General features: G+C 39.1%; 1 protein-coding gene across 1 annotated transcript; it reads left to right on the plus strand.

Annotated features, from left to right (window-relative positions):
• Window positions 1–11,925: 11,925 nt before the first annotated feature.
• LOC114458352 (E3 ubiquitin-protein ligase TRIM21-like) lies at window positions 11,926–14,981 on the plus strand. Its single transcript, XM_028440736.1, has 2 exons — window positions 11,926–11,986; window positions 13,275–14,981. The coding sequence occupies exons 1-2, from the start codon at window positions 11,978–11,980 to the stop codon at window positions 14,874–14,876; spliced, it is 1,611 nt and encodes a 536-aa protein (XP_028296537.1). The 5' UTR covers window positions 11,926–11,977; the 3' UTR covers window positions 14,877–14,981.
• The last annotated feature ends 904 nt before the right edge of the window (window positions 14,982–15,885 follow it).

The raw sequence follows: 15,885 nt of genomic DNA on the forward strand, positions 1-15,885 counted from the left end.
TCTCCATTAACGGGCGTCAACTAACCAAACATTCCCTGTCAGAGAGAAGCTGTCCTACGAAGGTCGATAACAACACAATCATTTAAGCCAAGTGTTTTCAGCCTGGGTACATGTGCGCTCACATGAAAGGGGTGGAGCTAGCAACGTCTGACCAATCACTACAATGGAGAAAACTGGCAGAGTGAGTTGCTTCACAAAGGTGATGACACGTAATGAAAAAAAAAACGTGTGTGCTGTTGTAATAAAGGGAAACTGATTACAACAGCTGATTACAATCACCCTCTTTTACATGTAGGTTTCAAAAGTAATATGACAAAAAAGAAAAGAAAAAGAAAAGTGTACGTAGCTGCATACTCTGCAGCTGCTTCTTGCCTCTGGATTGCTGTTGCATTAGAACACATAGAACTGGGTTTAGTACGATTAGAGACTGGAAGTGAAACACTGGAGCATGAAGATGCAAATACAGAGCTGTTATCTGGCCAAATCAGATTTTCTGTAGTTCCTTGAATTTGGGATTGGGCGTTTTGTACAACGATATTGGTGATCGATATAGAGCTGTCCAGCTTGCTTCACATGTCATGAGGTGGGCTGTCAGTTCCTCTGTATTCATCATACACTATATTCAGTTCAGATAGTTCTCTTTGAATAGTGCTGATGTGTTCTTTAGAATGTCACTGGGATCCTGTCTTATTACAGATGTTTTATCTACCTTAGTTAGAACCTTCCAGCGTTCATATATGCTGTCAAAGCGTAGCTGTAGTCCCTTGATTTTTCCTTTCTGAAGTTCTTTCCCCTTTTCTGTTAATATGCGAGTCTCTTTCACTTCTACGAGGCTCATCAGGCTGCACCACTTGTATATTGTGAGGCTCCACTATCTGTTCTGGTTCTGCTACTTGTTCTATAGGAGCCATCAATTGACTCTCTTTACCAGATTGTGACATTTTAAACTTTTTAAATTGCCTATGAACTTGTCAAAGTAGTGAACAAAAGCCCTTTTTTTTTTTTTTTAAATTTTATTTATTTATTTTTTTTAATGTGAATGAATAAATGTGAATGAATGAAACTTATTTAAATCACTCTTTCAATCAAATTTTCAAATATATAAGGCTTGAAAATATTTCTGTTGCTTTGAATTAACAGTCCTTATTGCAACATTTCAAACCAAAATAGAACGGATATAAACTCAAGATATTAAAATGTACACAAAGTTATTCCCTTCTTAAAGAAACTGAATTACCATCTTTATAACTTAAATCAGAAGCAAATCAATGTCCTTATGTTTCTTAATAAACACTGATATTGTTAGGCTTCACACAGTCCTTTGTAGTTTTCCAATCCTTGTCACTCTTCAGAACACACACTTTAGTGTCTGGCTTATGAACGTTTTCATGAAAAACTGATGAACATGTGTGTCCTTAACGCTACACAGTGGCTTATCTGTTTTTCCGTCTTGATGAGGTGTCGGGGACGATCAGGTAAGGGTGTGTCCGCGCAGGCTGGAGTTTGACTGTTGCTCCCTCCAGGAAATACACGGGACCCAAGTTGCCATCACAAATTGAATTTATTACGTTCTTCACCAATCCGCTTATGTCCAATGCCAAATTCACCGTCAAACTATTACACAGACTAATGCTTAATGAACTTATGTCATAAACAGTAAATATATGTAACAGAATGGACATAAATGTAGAACAAACACACATACCTCGCTGGCTGCATAAACCCAAGAGGGAGAGGATCTTGCACAAAAATGATGTAACGTTTTAGGTACTTCAGGTATTAAACAAGATTTTAACTTGCAAAGAGAACATACTTTAAACTTGTACTTATTCAAAGGCAGAAGGAAAAAAACACAGCTGCACAAAACAACACGGGGACATCATTTTCTACCTATTTTTCATTCCTGAGTGTTACATCCTAATGTGTCCCTGTGCAACAGGTGCGAGTAAGGTCACTCCTCATGTGTTCCTCAACATAGTTAAATCTGTATTCATCACACATCACATCAAATCTCGTAAAAAATGTATGTGAACAATCAAATAAAATAAACACCACATAAATTACATTTATGGCAGTTAAAGTGTGTATCACTGTGTGTGTCACTGTATATCACTGTCACTGCATGTATCACTGTGTTGCGTGTATCACTGTCACTGTGTGGGTAACTGTGTGTATCACTGTGTGTGTCACTGTATATCACTGTGTGTGTCACTGTATATCACTGTCACTGCATGTATCACTGTGTTGCGTGTATCACTGTCACTGTGTGTGTAACTGTGTGTATCACTGTGTGTGTCACTGTATATCACTGTGTGTGTCACTGTGTATATCACTTTCACTGTGTGTATCACTGTCACTGTGTGTATCACTGTGTGTATCACTGTCACTGTGTGTATCACTGTGTATCACTGTGTGTATCACTGCGTGTATCACTGTCACTGTGTGTATCACTGTCACTGTGTGTATCACTGTGTGTATCACTGTCACTGTGTGTATCACTGCGTGTATCACTGTCACTGTGTGTATCACTGTGTGTATCACTGTCACTGTGTGTATCACTGTGTGTATCACTGCGTGTATCACTGTCACTGTGTGTATCACTGTCACTGTGTGTATCACTGTGTGTATCACTGCGTGTATCACTGTCACTGTGTGTATCACTGTCACTGTGTGTATCACTGTGTGTATCACTGTCACTGTGTGTATCACTGTGTGTATCACTGCGTGTATCACTGTCACTGTGTGTATCACTGTCACTGTGTGTATCACTGTGTGTATCACTGTCACTGTGTGTATCACTGCGTGTATCACTGTCACTGTGTGTATCACTGTGTGTATCACTGTCACTGTGTGTATCACTGTGTGTATCACTGCGTGTATCACTGTCACTGTGTGTATCACTGTCACTGTGTGTATCACTGTGTGTATCACTGCGTGTATCACTGTCACTGTGTGTATCACTGTCACTGTGTGTATCACTGTGTGTATCACTGTCACTGTGTGTATCACTGTGTGTATCACTGCGTGTATCACTGTCACTGTGTGTATCACTGTCACTGTGTGTATCACTGTCACTGTGTGTATCACTGTGTGTGTAACTGTGTGTATCACTGCGTGTATCACTGTGTATATCACTTTCACTGTGTGTATCACTGTCACTGTGTGTATCACTGTGTATCACTGTGTATCACTGTGTGTATCACTGTCACTGTGTGTATCACTGTGTGTATCACTGTCACTGTGTGTATCACTGTCACTGTGTGTATCACTGTCACTGTGTGTATCACTGTGTGTATCACTGTCACTGTGTGTATCACTGTGTGTATCACTGCGTGTATCACTGTCACTGTGTGTATCACTGTCACTGTGTGTATCACTGTCACTGTGTGTATCACTGTGTGTGTAACTGTGTGTATCACTGCGTGTATCACTGTGTATATCACTTTCACTGTGTGTATCACTGTCACTGTGTGTATCACTGTGTATCACTGTGTATCACTGTGTGTATCACTGTCACTGTGTGTATCACTGTGTGTATCACTGTCACTGTGTGTATCACTGTCACTGTGTGTATCACTGTGTGTATCACTGTCACTGTGTGTATCACTGTGTATCACTGTGTATCACTGTGTGTATCACTGCGTGTATCACTGTCACTGTGTGTATCACTGTCACTGTGTGTGTCACTGTGTATATCACTGTCACTGTGTGTATCACTGTCACTGTGTGTATCACTGTGTGTGTAACTGTGTGTATCACTGTGTGTATCGCTGTCACTGTGTGTATCACTGTCACTGTGTGTATCGCTGTCACTGTGTGTATCACTGTCACCATGTGACCCATATTTCACAATAATTTTAACATAAAATCAAATAAAAGAGCTATCAATTATAAAAATCTGAAAAAAATTAAAATCTCAAATCTAGAAACACCAAAACATAAAACCGTTAGATGTGCTCTATTAAATATTAGATCACTGAGATCCAAATCTCTACTAGTAAATGACCTTATCTCAGAAAATAACTTTGATTTATTCTGTTTAACTGAAACATGGCTGTATCAAGATGAATATGTTAGTTTAAATGAAGCCACTCCTCCCAGTCATTTAAATACTCATATGCCACGAGACATAGGCCGTGGAGGTGGTGTAGCAGCTATTTATCATTCCTCTCTCCTAATCTATCCTAAACCAAAGGCCAATTACACTTCCTTTGAAAGCCTGGTTCTAAATTTATCTCATACCAAATCAAAAACCTGCCAGCCAGTCTTATTTATGATAATTTACCGTCCTCCAGGCCCTTATTCTGAATTTCTATCAGAATTCTCTGAGTTTATATCAAACTTAGTCCTCAGTTCTGATAAAATACTGATAGTAGGAGATTTTAATATCCATGTGGACAAAGATAGTGATAGCCTGAGCTCAGCCTTTATGACCCTAATAGACTCAGTTGGCTTTTTTCAAACTATTAATGAAGCTACTCATCGTTTAAATCATACTCTTGATCTTGTTCTAACATTTGGCCTTGATATTAATGAACTAAAAGTCTACCCTGAAAATCCTCTGCTATCAGATCACTTTTTAATATCTTTTAACATTATCCTAGAGGATCTCGCACTGTGCAATAAAATAGTTACGAGTAGAAATCTGTCCAACAGTGCTGTGGCTAAATTTAAAGAGGCCATTCCTGCTGCCTTACACTCAGTGCACCATCCAATAAATAACTATGACATTAATTATAACCCCTCTCAACTGGACCTGCTTGTCGATAGCTCTGCTAGTCTACTAAAATCCACCTTGGACTCAATTGCCCCATTGAGGGAAAAAACTATTAAACGTCAGAGGAAAGCTCCGTGGTTTAGCTCTGAAACTCACACACTCAAACAAACAACCCGTAAATTAGAGAGAATGTGGCGCTCCAATAAAACAGAGGAGTCACGAATACTTTGGCAAGAAAGCCATAGTAAATACATGACAGCCTTACGACATAGTCGATCTACATACTACTCCTCACTAATTGAAGAAAATAAAAATAATCCGAGGTACCTTTTCAGCACTGTAGCCAGGCTAACACAAAGTCAGAGCTCTATTGAGCCCATGATTCCTCTAGCCCTCAGCTGTGAGGACTTTATGACATTTTTTAACCATAAAATTCACAAGATTAGAGATAAAATTAGCCACTCCCTGCCTTCACCTGGGCCTGCTGTACCATTAAATGTAAATAGGCCTAACCTAAACTGTTTCACACATATAGGACTTCAGGAACTTAACTATTATTTCATCCTCCAAACCATCGACCTGCCTTTCAGATCCGATCCCAACTAAGCTGTTTAAAGAAGTTGTTCCCCTAGTCTGCCCATCTTTGTTGGAGACAATAAATATATCCCTATCAATAGGCTACGTGCCACAGTCTTTTAAAGTAGCTGTAATCAAACCCCTTCTCAAAAAACCTACTCTTGATTCCAGCACTTTAGCAAACTACAGGCCTATATCTAATCTTCCTTTTATTTCAAAGATTCTTGAGAAAGTTGTGGCAGCTCAGCTCTGTGAATTTCTTCAAAACAACAGCCTGTTTGAGGACTTCCAGTCAGGTTTTAGAGCTCAACACAGCACAGAGACTGCTTTAGTTAAAGTAACTAATGATCTACTCTGGGCTTCAGATGAAGGACGACTCTCAGTGCTGGTTTTATTAGATCTTAGTGCAGCTTTTGACACTATAGATCACTATATTCTACTAGAGAGATTAGAGAAATTACTTGGAATCACAGGGACTGCCCTAAACTGGTTTAAGTCCTACCTATCTGATAGGTACCAGTTTGTACACGTGAATAATAAGTCTTCTGTGTACACTAAAGTAAGCTACGGGGTTCCTCAGGGCTCTGTGCTAGGTCCAATCCTCTTCTGTATCTATATGATCCCCCTTGGTAATGTTATGAGAAAATACTCTGTTAACTTCCACTGCTATGCTGATGATACCCAACTGTATGTATCAATGAAGCCAGGTGAGACAAATCAGCTATCTAAACTTGAGGCCTGTCTAAAGGACATTAGGGCCTGGATGGACCAAAATTTTCTTCTTCTCAACTCAGACAAGACTGAGGACATTGTACTGGGCCCGCGACACCTTAGAGAAACCTATGCTAGCCTAACTGCCCTAGATGGCATTACTCTGGCACAAAGCACAACTGTTAGAAACCTTGGGGTTCTATTTGATCAGGACTTATCCTTCAACTCTCACATAAAACAAACTTCAAGAACTGCCTTCTTTCATCTCCGTAACATTGCTAAAATCAGATCTATCCTGTCTCAGGGCGACGCCGAAAAACTAGTCCATGCTTTTGTTACCTCTAGACTGGATTATTGTAATTCTCTTTTAGCAGGCTGCCCGAGCAAGTCGCTTAAGACACTTCAGCTGGTTCAAAATGCTGCAGCACGTGTACTGACTAAAACTAGGAGAAGAGATCACATTACTTCTGTATTAGCCTGTCTGCATTGGCTTCCCATAAAATATAGAATAGAATTCAAGATTCTTCTTCTCACTTATAAAGCCCTAAATGGACAGGCACCAGTCTATCTCAAGGAGCTTGTAGTGCCATACAATTCCCCCAGAACACTACGCTCTCAAAATGCTGGACTACTCGTTGTTCCATTCGTCTCTAAAAGTAGTATAGGAGGAAGAGCTTTCAGTTATCAGGCCCCACTTCTCTGGAACCATCTACCAACCACGGTTCGGGGGGCAGACACCCTCTCTACCTTTAAGGTTAGGCTCAAAACATTCCTCTTTGGTAAAGCTTTTAGTTAGGAACCAGCTCATAGCTCATAATTAAGATGCAATAGGCATAGACTGCCGGGGGAGGGGGGGGGGGGTCTGGCATGCTCGGTTGGAGAGAGGTTGGAGAGGGCGTTAAGAGAGAGGTCATTTAGATTAGAGAGGGACCGGAGAGGGTCCCATTCCTCTCTCAAACACTCCCTCTATGTCTGCTTCTTCCCTTGTGTGTTTGCTCCTGTACTCCTTCTGGCTTTTGTCTTGCAGGTCCGTGGGATCCTCAGTGTGGAGTTACAGAGTCTCAACAACTCTGTCTCCACCCTTTACTCTGCACACACCCAACACAGCATAACGTGGATGGCTGTTCATCATAGGAATGGGATCCACACAAGGTTCCTGCTGCTTAACAGAAGGTTTTCCTTGCCGCCATGATGAATTCATGTTGGGTGTGGGATATATATGTATGTGTATATACGTATATATGCATATGTGTGTATCCATAAAATGAAGAGTCCGTCCCTAAGACTGCTCTACTGTAAAGTGCCTTGAGATACCATTGGTTATGATTTGGCGCTATACAAATAGACTGATTGATTGATTGATGTGTATCACTGTGTGTATCACTGTCACTGTGTGTATCTCTGTCACTGTGTGTATCACTGTGTGTATCACTGCGTGTATCACTGTCACTTTGTGTGTAACTGTGTGTGTAACTGTGTGTTTAACTGTGTGTGTAACTGTGTGTGTCACTGTGTGTATCACTTTCACTGTGTGTGTCACTGTGTGTATCACTGTGTGTGTAACTGTGTGCATCACTGTGTGTATCACTGTGTGTAACTGTGTGTATCACTGTGTGTGTAACTGTGTGTATCACTGTGTGTAATTGTGTGTATCACTGTGTAAAACAGCTGAGCTACAAACAGTTATTATTTGTTAGTTTTTCATCTTTTGACCACATGTTAAAATGGCACCTATATTTAGTACCAGCGGGCCCAGGAATGAGGTGGATCACAGTGACAATAGAATAAATCAGCTCCATTCTGTCTGATTGTATTTCACAATGTCTTTGTTTTATATTATAATGAGATTAGCCTTTGACCCTAAATATGCTGGGATGGATGATGATGTATTGTTTTCACAGACTCCTACTCTCACCTCTAGTCAGCATGGCAGTGAGGACGATGTCACAGGCCCAGATATCAGCAGATAAAGCTCTGTACTCTGATTGGCTGAGAAGCTCTGGGGCCACATATGGAAGCGTCCCACAGAGGCGACTCAGTAGACGCTCTCGCTCTTTGAAACAAAACATGGTGGCGAGGCTGAAGTCGGTGAGCTTCAGATTATCAAAAAAAACAAGATAGAATTTATAAAGAAAATCTTTAGAATGTTCCAGTAAACTCAGGTCTGACCTCATCGTTATCGTTCAGCAGAATGTTCTCTGGTTTATGTCACTGTGTGTGATACCGACACCGTGATGGTTCTTCTGTAAGAATAATAAAACAGAACTATGATTTACATAACTGAACCTTATGCACTTTAACACTGACAGATGTTTGAAACCTGTGTGTGTGTCTGCCATCCCAACATCTGGATCTTTAAATAATTAAAAAAAAAAAACTATCACAAAACAACAAAGGTTAAAGTCAGGTTAGAATAAACTTATCAGTAAAGAGACAAAATGATACATTTAGTGTAGGTTGATTCACCAAAATGGTTCTATCCACTAATAGAGACAATTAAAAGAATGTTAAATGTGTCCTAATCAAGTGTCGGATTATCTGCATCTAAAATCTACATTGTAGAAAAAAAGTTGGTTTGAAAAAAACAAAACAAAAAAAAACCTTTAAAATCATCACAAAAAGTCTTTAAAAAAAATAAAAATAGCAAAAATTAAAAGAAAAATCTAAAAAAAAAGCACCCCAAAAAACTAAAAATTGTAAAAATATTTTGAAAAGAACAAAAATAATAAAAATATACATAAAAAACAAAATATGACAAAAAACCTCAAAAATCTGAAATAAAAAAAATTTAAAAATATAAACCCCCTCACAAATTAAAAATGACCGAAAAACAACAGAAACTCACAAACTCCACATAATACTAAAAATTATAAAAACACAAAATAAAAAAGTGTAAAATAAATAAACAAAACATGTAAAAAACAAAATGGCAAAATAACTCCGTGAATCCCACCCCCCACTCTGATAATCCCTCCCAGTCTCCTCCTCTCACGGAAGTGTACAAAATCGCGCAATAGAGCTGAACGTGCACTACCAGTAAAACACGTCGCTACACAAAAGGATGCACATAAAATATAGTAAAATGGAACATTAGATTACCTGTCTAGAAGGAAAACAGCCGCTTGTGCGTTCAAAGTTGGTCCAAGACTGAAAACAAGTTTGCACCGTGCACACGCTTCACTATATATCACAGCAGCCAATGAGGAGGCTCCTTTGTGGGCTCTGCTCACCCCTCCTTTCTCTAAATCCTGTGATTGAAGCTGGAGGGGGTGACCGCCAACATTTTGTCTTCTAGGGTTTTATTAACTAAATAATTAATTATAAGGCACAGACTGCACGCAGACGTACAATTTTTTTCATAAATTATTACTTTTACTATATACTATATGATGCTAATAAGAATCTATTTTTTAATTAAAGAAAATAATTTGATTACCCCAGCTTTAAAGCTAGAGTTGCCGCATCTATTGGACTATAACTGTTTGATTTTCATAAATCTAAGATTGCCTGGCGGTGGTATACTATTTTAGAGTAATTACGCTGCAGGTTCACTGATGAAGTTTTTCTTTTTCTTTAACTTGTCTGCACATGCTGTCAAAGGTCAACACTACAAGAAGTGCAATCATTATGAGACAGCAATGCATGTTAGGTTAAAGCAATTAAGCAATAAAATAAATTGATTTATTTTATTGCTTAATTGTGACCATCACCAGCCCTCCCTAAGGAAGGGTAAGAAATCTTTTATTATAGGGAGGATATAAAAAGGGAGAGCAGTGTTACAACTAAGTGGAGAGGGAAGGGGAGGTGGAGGGGAAAGGGAGCAGGGAGGAGAGACTCAAGGTAGGAAATAGAAAGGGTGGGGAAGAATAGACTGTTTTGCAGTGAGGGTGAGATGTGAAGTTGTAGAACATATTGTGCTTATTTTGTTGTGTAATCAAGTCAGTATAGTGACAAGTGTAAAGCTTAGCTATAATGGTGGTGGCTGTGGACAGGGGGAATGAGTGAATGGTAGTACCTAAAGCAGGTATTTGGGATTAACGTGTCTAAAGTTAAACCCAGTATGAGTTTTATTCCACAACCCAAGGCGTGCCAGTGCATCGTATACCAGTATATGTGCAAAAAACGCTACTGCAAACCCAGGAATTGCCCCGGGCCTGCAGATGCAGCCAGGCCAGCACAAAGAGTGGGGACCAGGGAGCCCCAGGCCACCCCCCCATGGCCGAGCAACCCCCCAGATGCCCCCAAGATCCCAGGCCGAGAGGCAGCCACCGTCGCCACAAACACACATCCGAAGAAGCCCCAAGCAGCCGAGCACCCAGCGCATCCTGCCACTGACCCCAACCCCCAACCCCAAGGGCCCCCGCCAGCATCCCGCCCCCTCCACCCACCCATAACCAAGCACCCAACCCCCCCGACGGGAGGGCCCAGAGAGCCCCCTGCCCGGGACCCCAGCCAAGGCCCACGCCCAGCAGACGGCCATTATTTATTTATTTATTTTTTAATTTACATTTTGACAAACCTTGATTTTAACACAGATGCCTTTGTGGAAAATAAATTAGATTCCAATTGTGGAAGATTTCATTTTTTTCCTTTTTTGGTTTCTACATGATATGTTTACTGTCTGTAAGGGAACCAACAATAACTGTGGGGGTGAAAGAAACTCGTAACTTTGACTTTAAATACTGTTTAATTGAGCTACTTTTTTACTTGTACTTGAGTATTTTATGAATGACTTACTTGTACTTCTACTTGAGGATATATTAGTACTCTTTACACCTCTGTGACTTATACAATGAAGCGACTTATATGTAAGTTTTTGGCCAACAGCGCCCCCTGGTGAGTAAAATGTTCATTAGTTTTCTATTGTTGTATAAGACGCTCTCTCATTGGTAGTAATTATGCCTGATGTAACAGTCCATACATACAGTATATCCACTATGAGGAGTAAAATGTGTGTGTTTGCATTATTTAATTTAATATATTTGATCTTCCTATGATAATATGACATACATTTAATCACAAAAGGCAGCTTCGAACAGATCAATGTTGACAGGTTGTCATGGCAACTCAGGCTAAAATGGAAGCTCAATGTTGACAAGTTGTCATGGCAACTCAGGCCAAAATGGAAGCTCAATGTTGACAGGTTGCCATGTCAACTCAGGCTAAGATGAAAGCTCAATGTTGACAGGTTGCCATGTCAACTCAGGCTAAGATGAAAGCTGCAGAATCTCCACCATTCTACAGAATCTCCTCGTGCACAGTCAGAAACGACTAAAGTAGCTTTAATAATATTATTGATTAACGTTGACCAGCAGATGTCATCAGTGAGCAACATTTGAGACCAAAGTGAGTTTCTAATAATAATGTCAACTTTAATGACTCATTTTGTGATTTCCCACAATCCAGTGAGTAAATACTGCTTGTTTTAATCCAAATGTGTTTACATATTTAGTCATAATCTTGTGTAAATGAGCTGATATTGTAAAGATCTTTGGAACGACTTTGTCATAAAAGCTCATTTTTGTTCATTTTAACATTTAACATTAAGTCTGAATTGAATCATTATAGTGTGTGTGTGTGTGTGTGTGTGTGTGTGTGTGTGTGTGTGTGTGTGTGTGTGTGTGTGTGTGTGTGTGTGTGTGTGTGTGTGTGTGTGTGTGTTAGCGGCAATATATACATCAGAAACTATAACGGAATGTCTCACTGCATGTAAAGCTACATATTATTATTATTATTATTACGTATTATGACAGGCCTATATTTCACTGGCCTCAAATCAACAGGAACAAGTAATTATTCATTTTAATGTGACACATTTAACATGTGATCATTACTTTGTTTTATTCAAAGATATAAATTGTAAATTGAGGAAACATTGGAATTGAGCTGTTGAAAGGAAGTGACGGATTGCTGCTCTGCTGCTTTTTATGGGAACACCTTTAAACATTGAAGGGCTTAATTATAGGACGTCTAATGTCAAAGGTAAGTTACGATTTTCTAGCTGTTTTTAGCATTTAGCTCATTTTGTTAACATTTAAAACAGGGATTCACGTCAAACATGTTATATATAATTGTCTACAATATGTTTCAAGGCTGTAGCTATTGAATATTTTTGTAATCCAGTATTCTACTGAAAATTCCATAGATTAACATATTTTTTTAGTTAAAGAGAAATTATATTCATACATGAGAAACTAACATATTTGATTTAGGAATGAATGAACCATTTGTTTCCTTTTTTAGACAATCAACACTTTTGTTTTTTAGCAAACGGCAATTGCATCTCAGGAAATGTGACGAGTTAATATAAAAATGAATAAAACAAACAGAATAACAACTTTCTACCTCTGCCAAGTCCAAACATCTTCTCAGATATCTACAACTACATAGATATCTTTATTTGAGGAACATTGAAGATAACTTGAACTAAAGTTTAGACTTGGTAATGTGACATTTTCCATATCTTTAACTTTCATTCTACGGAGTCAAAATGAGGTTTGATATAAATGTAATGTTCATTTTGAAAAAAAGAAAACAGGATTGAAGTGCAAATATTTCTAACCAGTTTCTAGGTTAGAGATTTAATGTGTAAACAGTTTGCCATTGGTTTCCATCATCTACCACCCACCACTAAAAGTCATGTGATGTGTGATATAATCTAAGAAAGGTCTCTACTGCTCATAGGGAACGATTTATTTTCCATATAAATTAGCTGTCAAAGGATTAAAAAAATAACCAATCAATTGCAAATCTGACTAAATAATCACGATTAATCACAACTTGTGAATTTCAGTCACAAGTTGCACAGAAATGACGTGTATTTATAAGTTACATTTGAGGCAGATAATTAGTTTAATTTGTTTTCCCAAACAAAATCACTGTTAAATGTAGTGTGTGGTCCATGCAGACTTTAAAGATTTGTGCTATGTTAAACTTCAGTCTGTTATTACACAATATCTTGGTTATTTTAAAGAAAACAAGATTGTACATTAAAATAAAATGCACAAAAAATCTAACCTATAATTTAGAAAAATTCCAGTGTTAATATGAGAGAACTTTAGAACTAATTTGAACCTTAAACATTCAAACTATTGCACTTTTACATTCAGCTGCTGAGGCACAGCGGACTGTCCACATTACTACAGGATGACTGAATCAATGCTAAATACTAGAGGTGATCTCAGTGAGATGGACTCAGAAACATTAGTAAAGGAACGTTCCACAACAATGAGAGTGTCCTGTTAATGTGCTGCTTGTCTCTGTCCCTCAGTTTGTGGACATGTCTCCTGCCTGCAGTGGGATGTCTGAAGATCACTTCCTGTGCTCCATCTGTCTGGAGGTGCTCACTGATCCAGTCACCACATCATGTGGACACAACTTCTGCAAAACATGCATCAGCACACACTGGGACACCAGTACCACCAGCAGGTGTCCCGTGTGTAATCAGGTGTTCAGCACTAAACCTCAGCTGAAGGTCAATATTATGATGCGTGAGATGGTTTCTCAGTTCAGACGTGAATCTGAGAAGAAAGCAGCAGCACCAGGAGAAGTTCCCTGTGACGTCTGCACTGGAACCAAAGTAAAGGCCCTGAAGTCCTGCCTGGACTGTGGGGTCTCCTACTGTGAGACTCACCTGGAGCCTCATCTGACAGCATCAGGCCTGAGAAGACATCAGCTGGTGGAGCCTGTGGAGAACCTGAAATCCATGATGTGTACAAAGCACAGCAAACCTCTGGAGATGTTCTGTCAGAGTGATAAGACACGTGTCTGCTTGATGTGTTCTGTTTTGGAGCACAGGAGTCACCTGTTAGTCCCTCTGGGAGAAGATCTGTTTGAAGACAAGAAAGTTTATCTTCAGCAGATGATCCAAAAGAGACGAGAGAAGCTGGAGGAGATCAGAGAGTCAGTGAGATTCAGGAAGGAAGCAGCAGACAGAGCGAAAGCTGAAGGTGTGGAGATGTTCACTGCTTTGATGGAGCTTGTTGAGAGAGGCCTGAAGGAGCTGATGGAGCTGATGGAGGAGCAACAGGAAGCAGAAGAGAGAGAGGCTGAAGGTTTGATCAAAGAGCTGGAGGAGGAAATCTCTGAGCTGATGAAGAGAAGCTCTGAGATGGAGCAGCTCTCCCACTCTGAAGACCACCTCCTCCAACACTTCTGCTCCCTGAAAGCTCCTCCAGCCACCAAGGACTGGACAGAGGTCATGGTCCATCCATCATCATATGAAGGAACTGTGCTGAGAGCTGTGGCTCAGCTGGAGGACACACTCAGTGACGAGATGATGAAGATAAAGATGTTAGAGATGAAGAGGCTGCAGCAGTTTGCAGTAGATGTGACTCTTGATCCTCTTACAGCTCATCCTTACCTCGTCCTGTCTGATGATGGAAAACAAGTTTGCCACAGTGATGCGAAGAAGAAACTTCCAGACAACAAAGAGAGATTTTCTCCTTGTGTCAATGTTTTAGGGAAACAGAGTTTCAGTTCAGGTAGATTTTACTTTGAGGTTCAGGTTAAAGGAAAAACTAAATGGGATTTAGGAGTGGTTAAAGAATCCATCAACAGGAAGGGATCTATTACTGCGACTCCTAAGAATGGTTTATGGACTGTGGCACTCAGAGATGGAAATGTGTATAAAGCACGTGAAGATCATCCAGTCATTCTTCATCTGAAGTGTTTTCCTGAGAAGGTGGGTGTGTTTGTGGACTATGAGGAGGGTGTGGTCTCCTTTTATGATGTAGATGCTGCAGCTCTGATCTACTCCTTCACTCACTGCTGCTTCACTCATAAACTACACCCATTCTTTAGTCCTGGTTTAAACCATGGTGGTAAAAACTCAGCACCTCTGATCATCTGTCCTGTCAATCAAAGTGAATGATCAGTGTCATGATGAAGTCTCACCAACAATAGATTCAATGGTTCTCTGCAACCATTCACTTCTCCAGGTTGGTTACGCACTCCATCCAACCTAACATGTATGTTTCTCAACAGTGGGAGGAACATTTTATTAAAGAAGTTTCACATTTGGTGTTTGGATTGTGATGAAATAAAAGTGGATTTAAAAAATATTTTACAAAATGATTCATTGTACAAACGTGTTACATGTTTTATGATCAGTTAAAATGTGTTAGTGGTTAGTAAAATAGGAACATGATGATTTTTTTCTATGAAATGTAATAAAAATAAGATGCTCAGGTTATCTAAGGAGTTTTTGTAAGTCCATCTAAGTTTAATTTGTAATTGTGTTGAGTATAACTGTGGTACATTGTATTTTTAAGTGTTGTATGTGGGTATAAATGTTGATATATAAAACTATGTACACTTTTCGTTTTCTTTTGTTTTTTGTCATATTACTTTTGAAACCTACATGTAAAAGAGGGTGATTGAACGTCAAAGAAGTATTCTCTGTTAATCCAGGTTTACTTAATTTTAATTGAATTTAACTGTTTTTTTTTGTTTGTTTTTTTATTTCTCTTTGAGTTTTATTTCAAGAAAAAAGCACTTGTAAAGATCACAGGCATCTATACACTTTATTATTGTATCTGTCAAAGTGTGTTGTATGCCACCCTTTGTAAACTTTGTGTAATTGTTTAAACAAAAACACAGAAAAATAAAGAATTTACAAAAAAAAATGTGGTGAAAATAAAGCATTTGCATGAATTAAGAAGAAGAAAGTGTTGAATGTTCAAACTTTAAAATGTACTTTTTAAGTCACTGCGACTCTTCCTTATTATCTTACCCTTTAATTAAAGAGAAACCGTGAAGTTTTGGTGTTTAAGAAGTGTTTATCTCACTGGTAGCCCTTTGGATTATTCACTAGTTTTAAAGTAGCTCCATGTTTCACAAAGGTTGGTGACTTGTTCTTTAGATCAGTGGTTTTCAACCGT

The sequence above is a fragment of the Gouania willdenowi genome, unplaced genomic scaffold, assembly GCF_900634775.1.
Source record: "Gouania willdenowi unplaced genomic scaffold, fGouWil2.1 scaffold_102_arrow_ctg1, whole genome shotgun sequence".
NCBI classification, from domain to species: Eukaryota; Metazoa; Chordata; class Actinopteri; order Blenniiformes; family Gobiesocidae; genus Gouania; species Gouania willdenowi.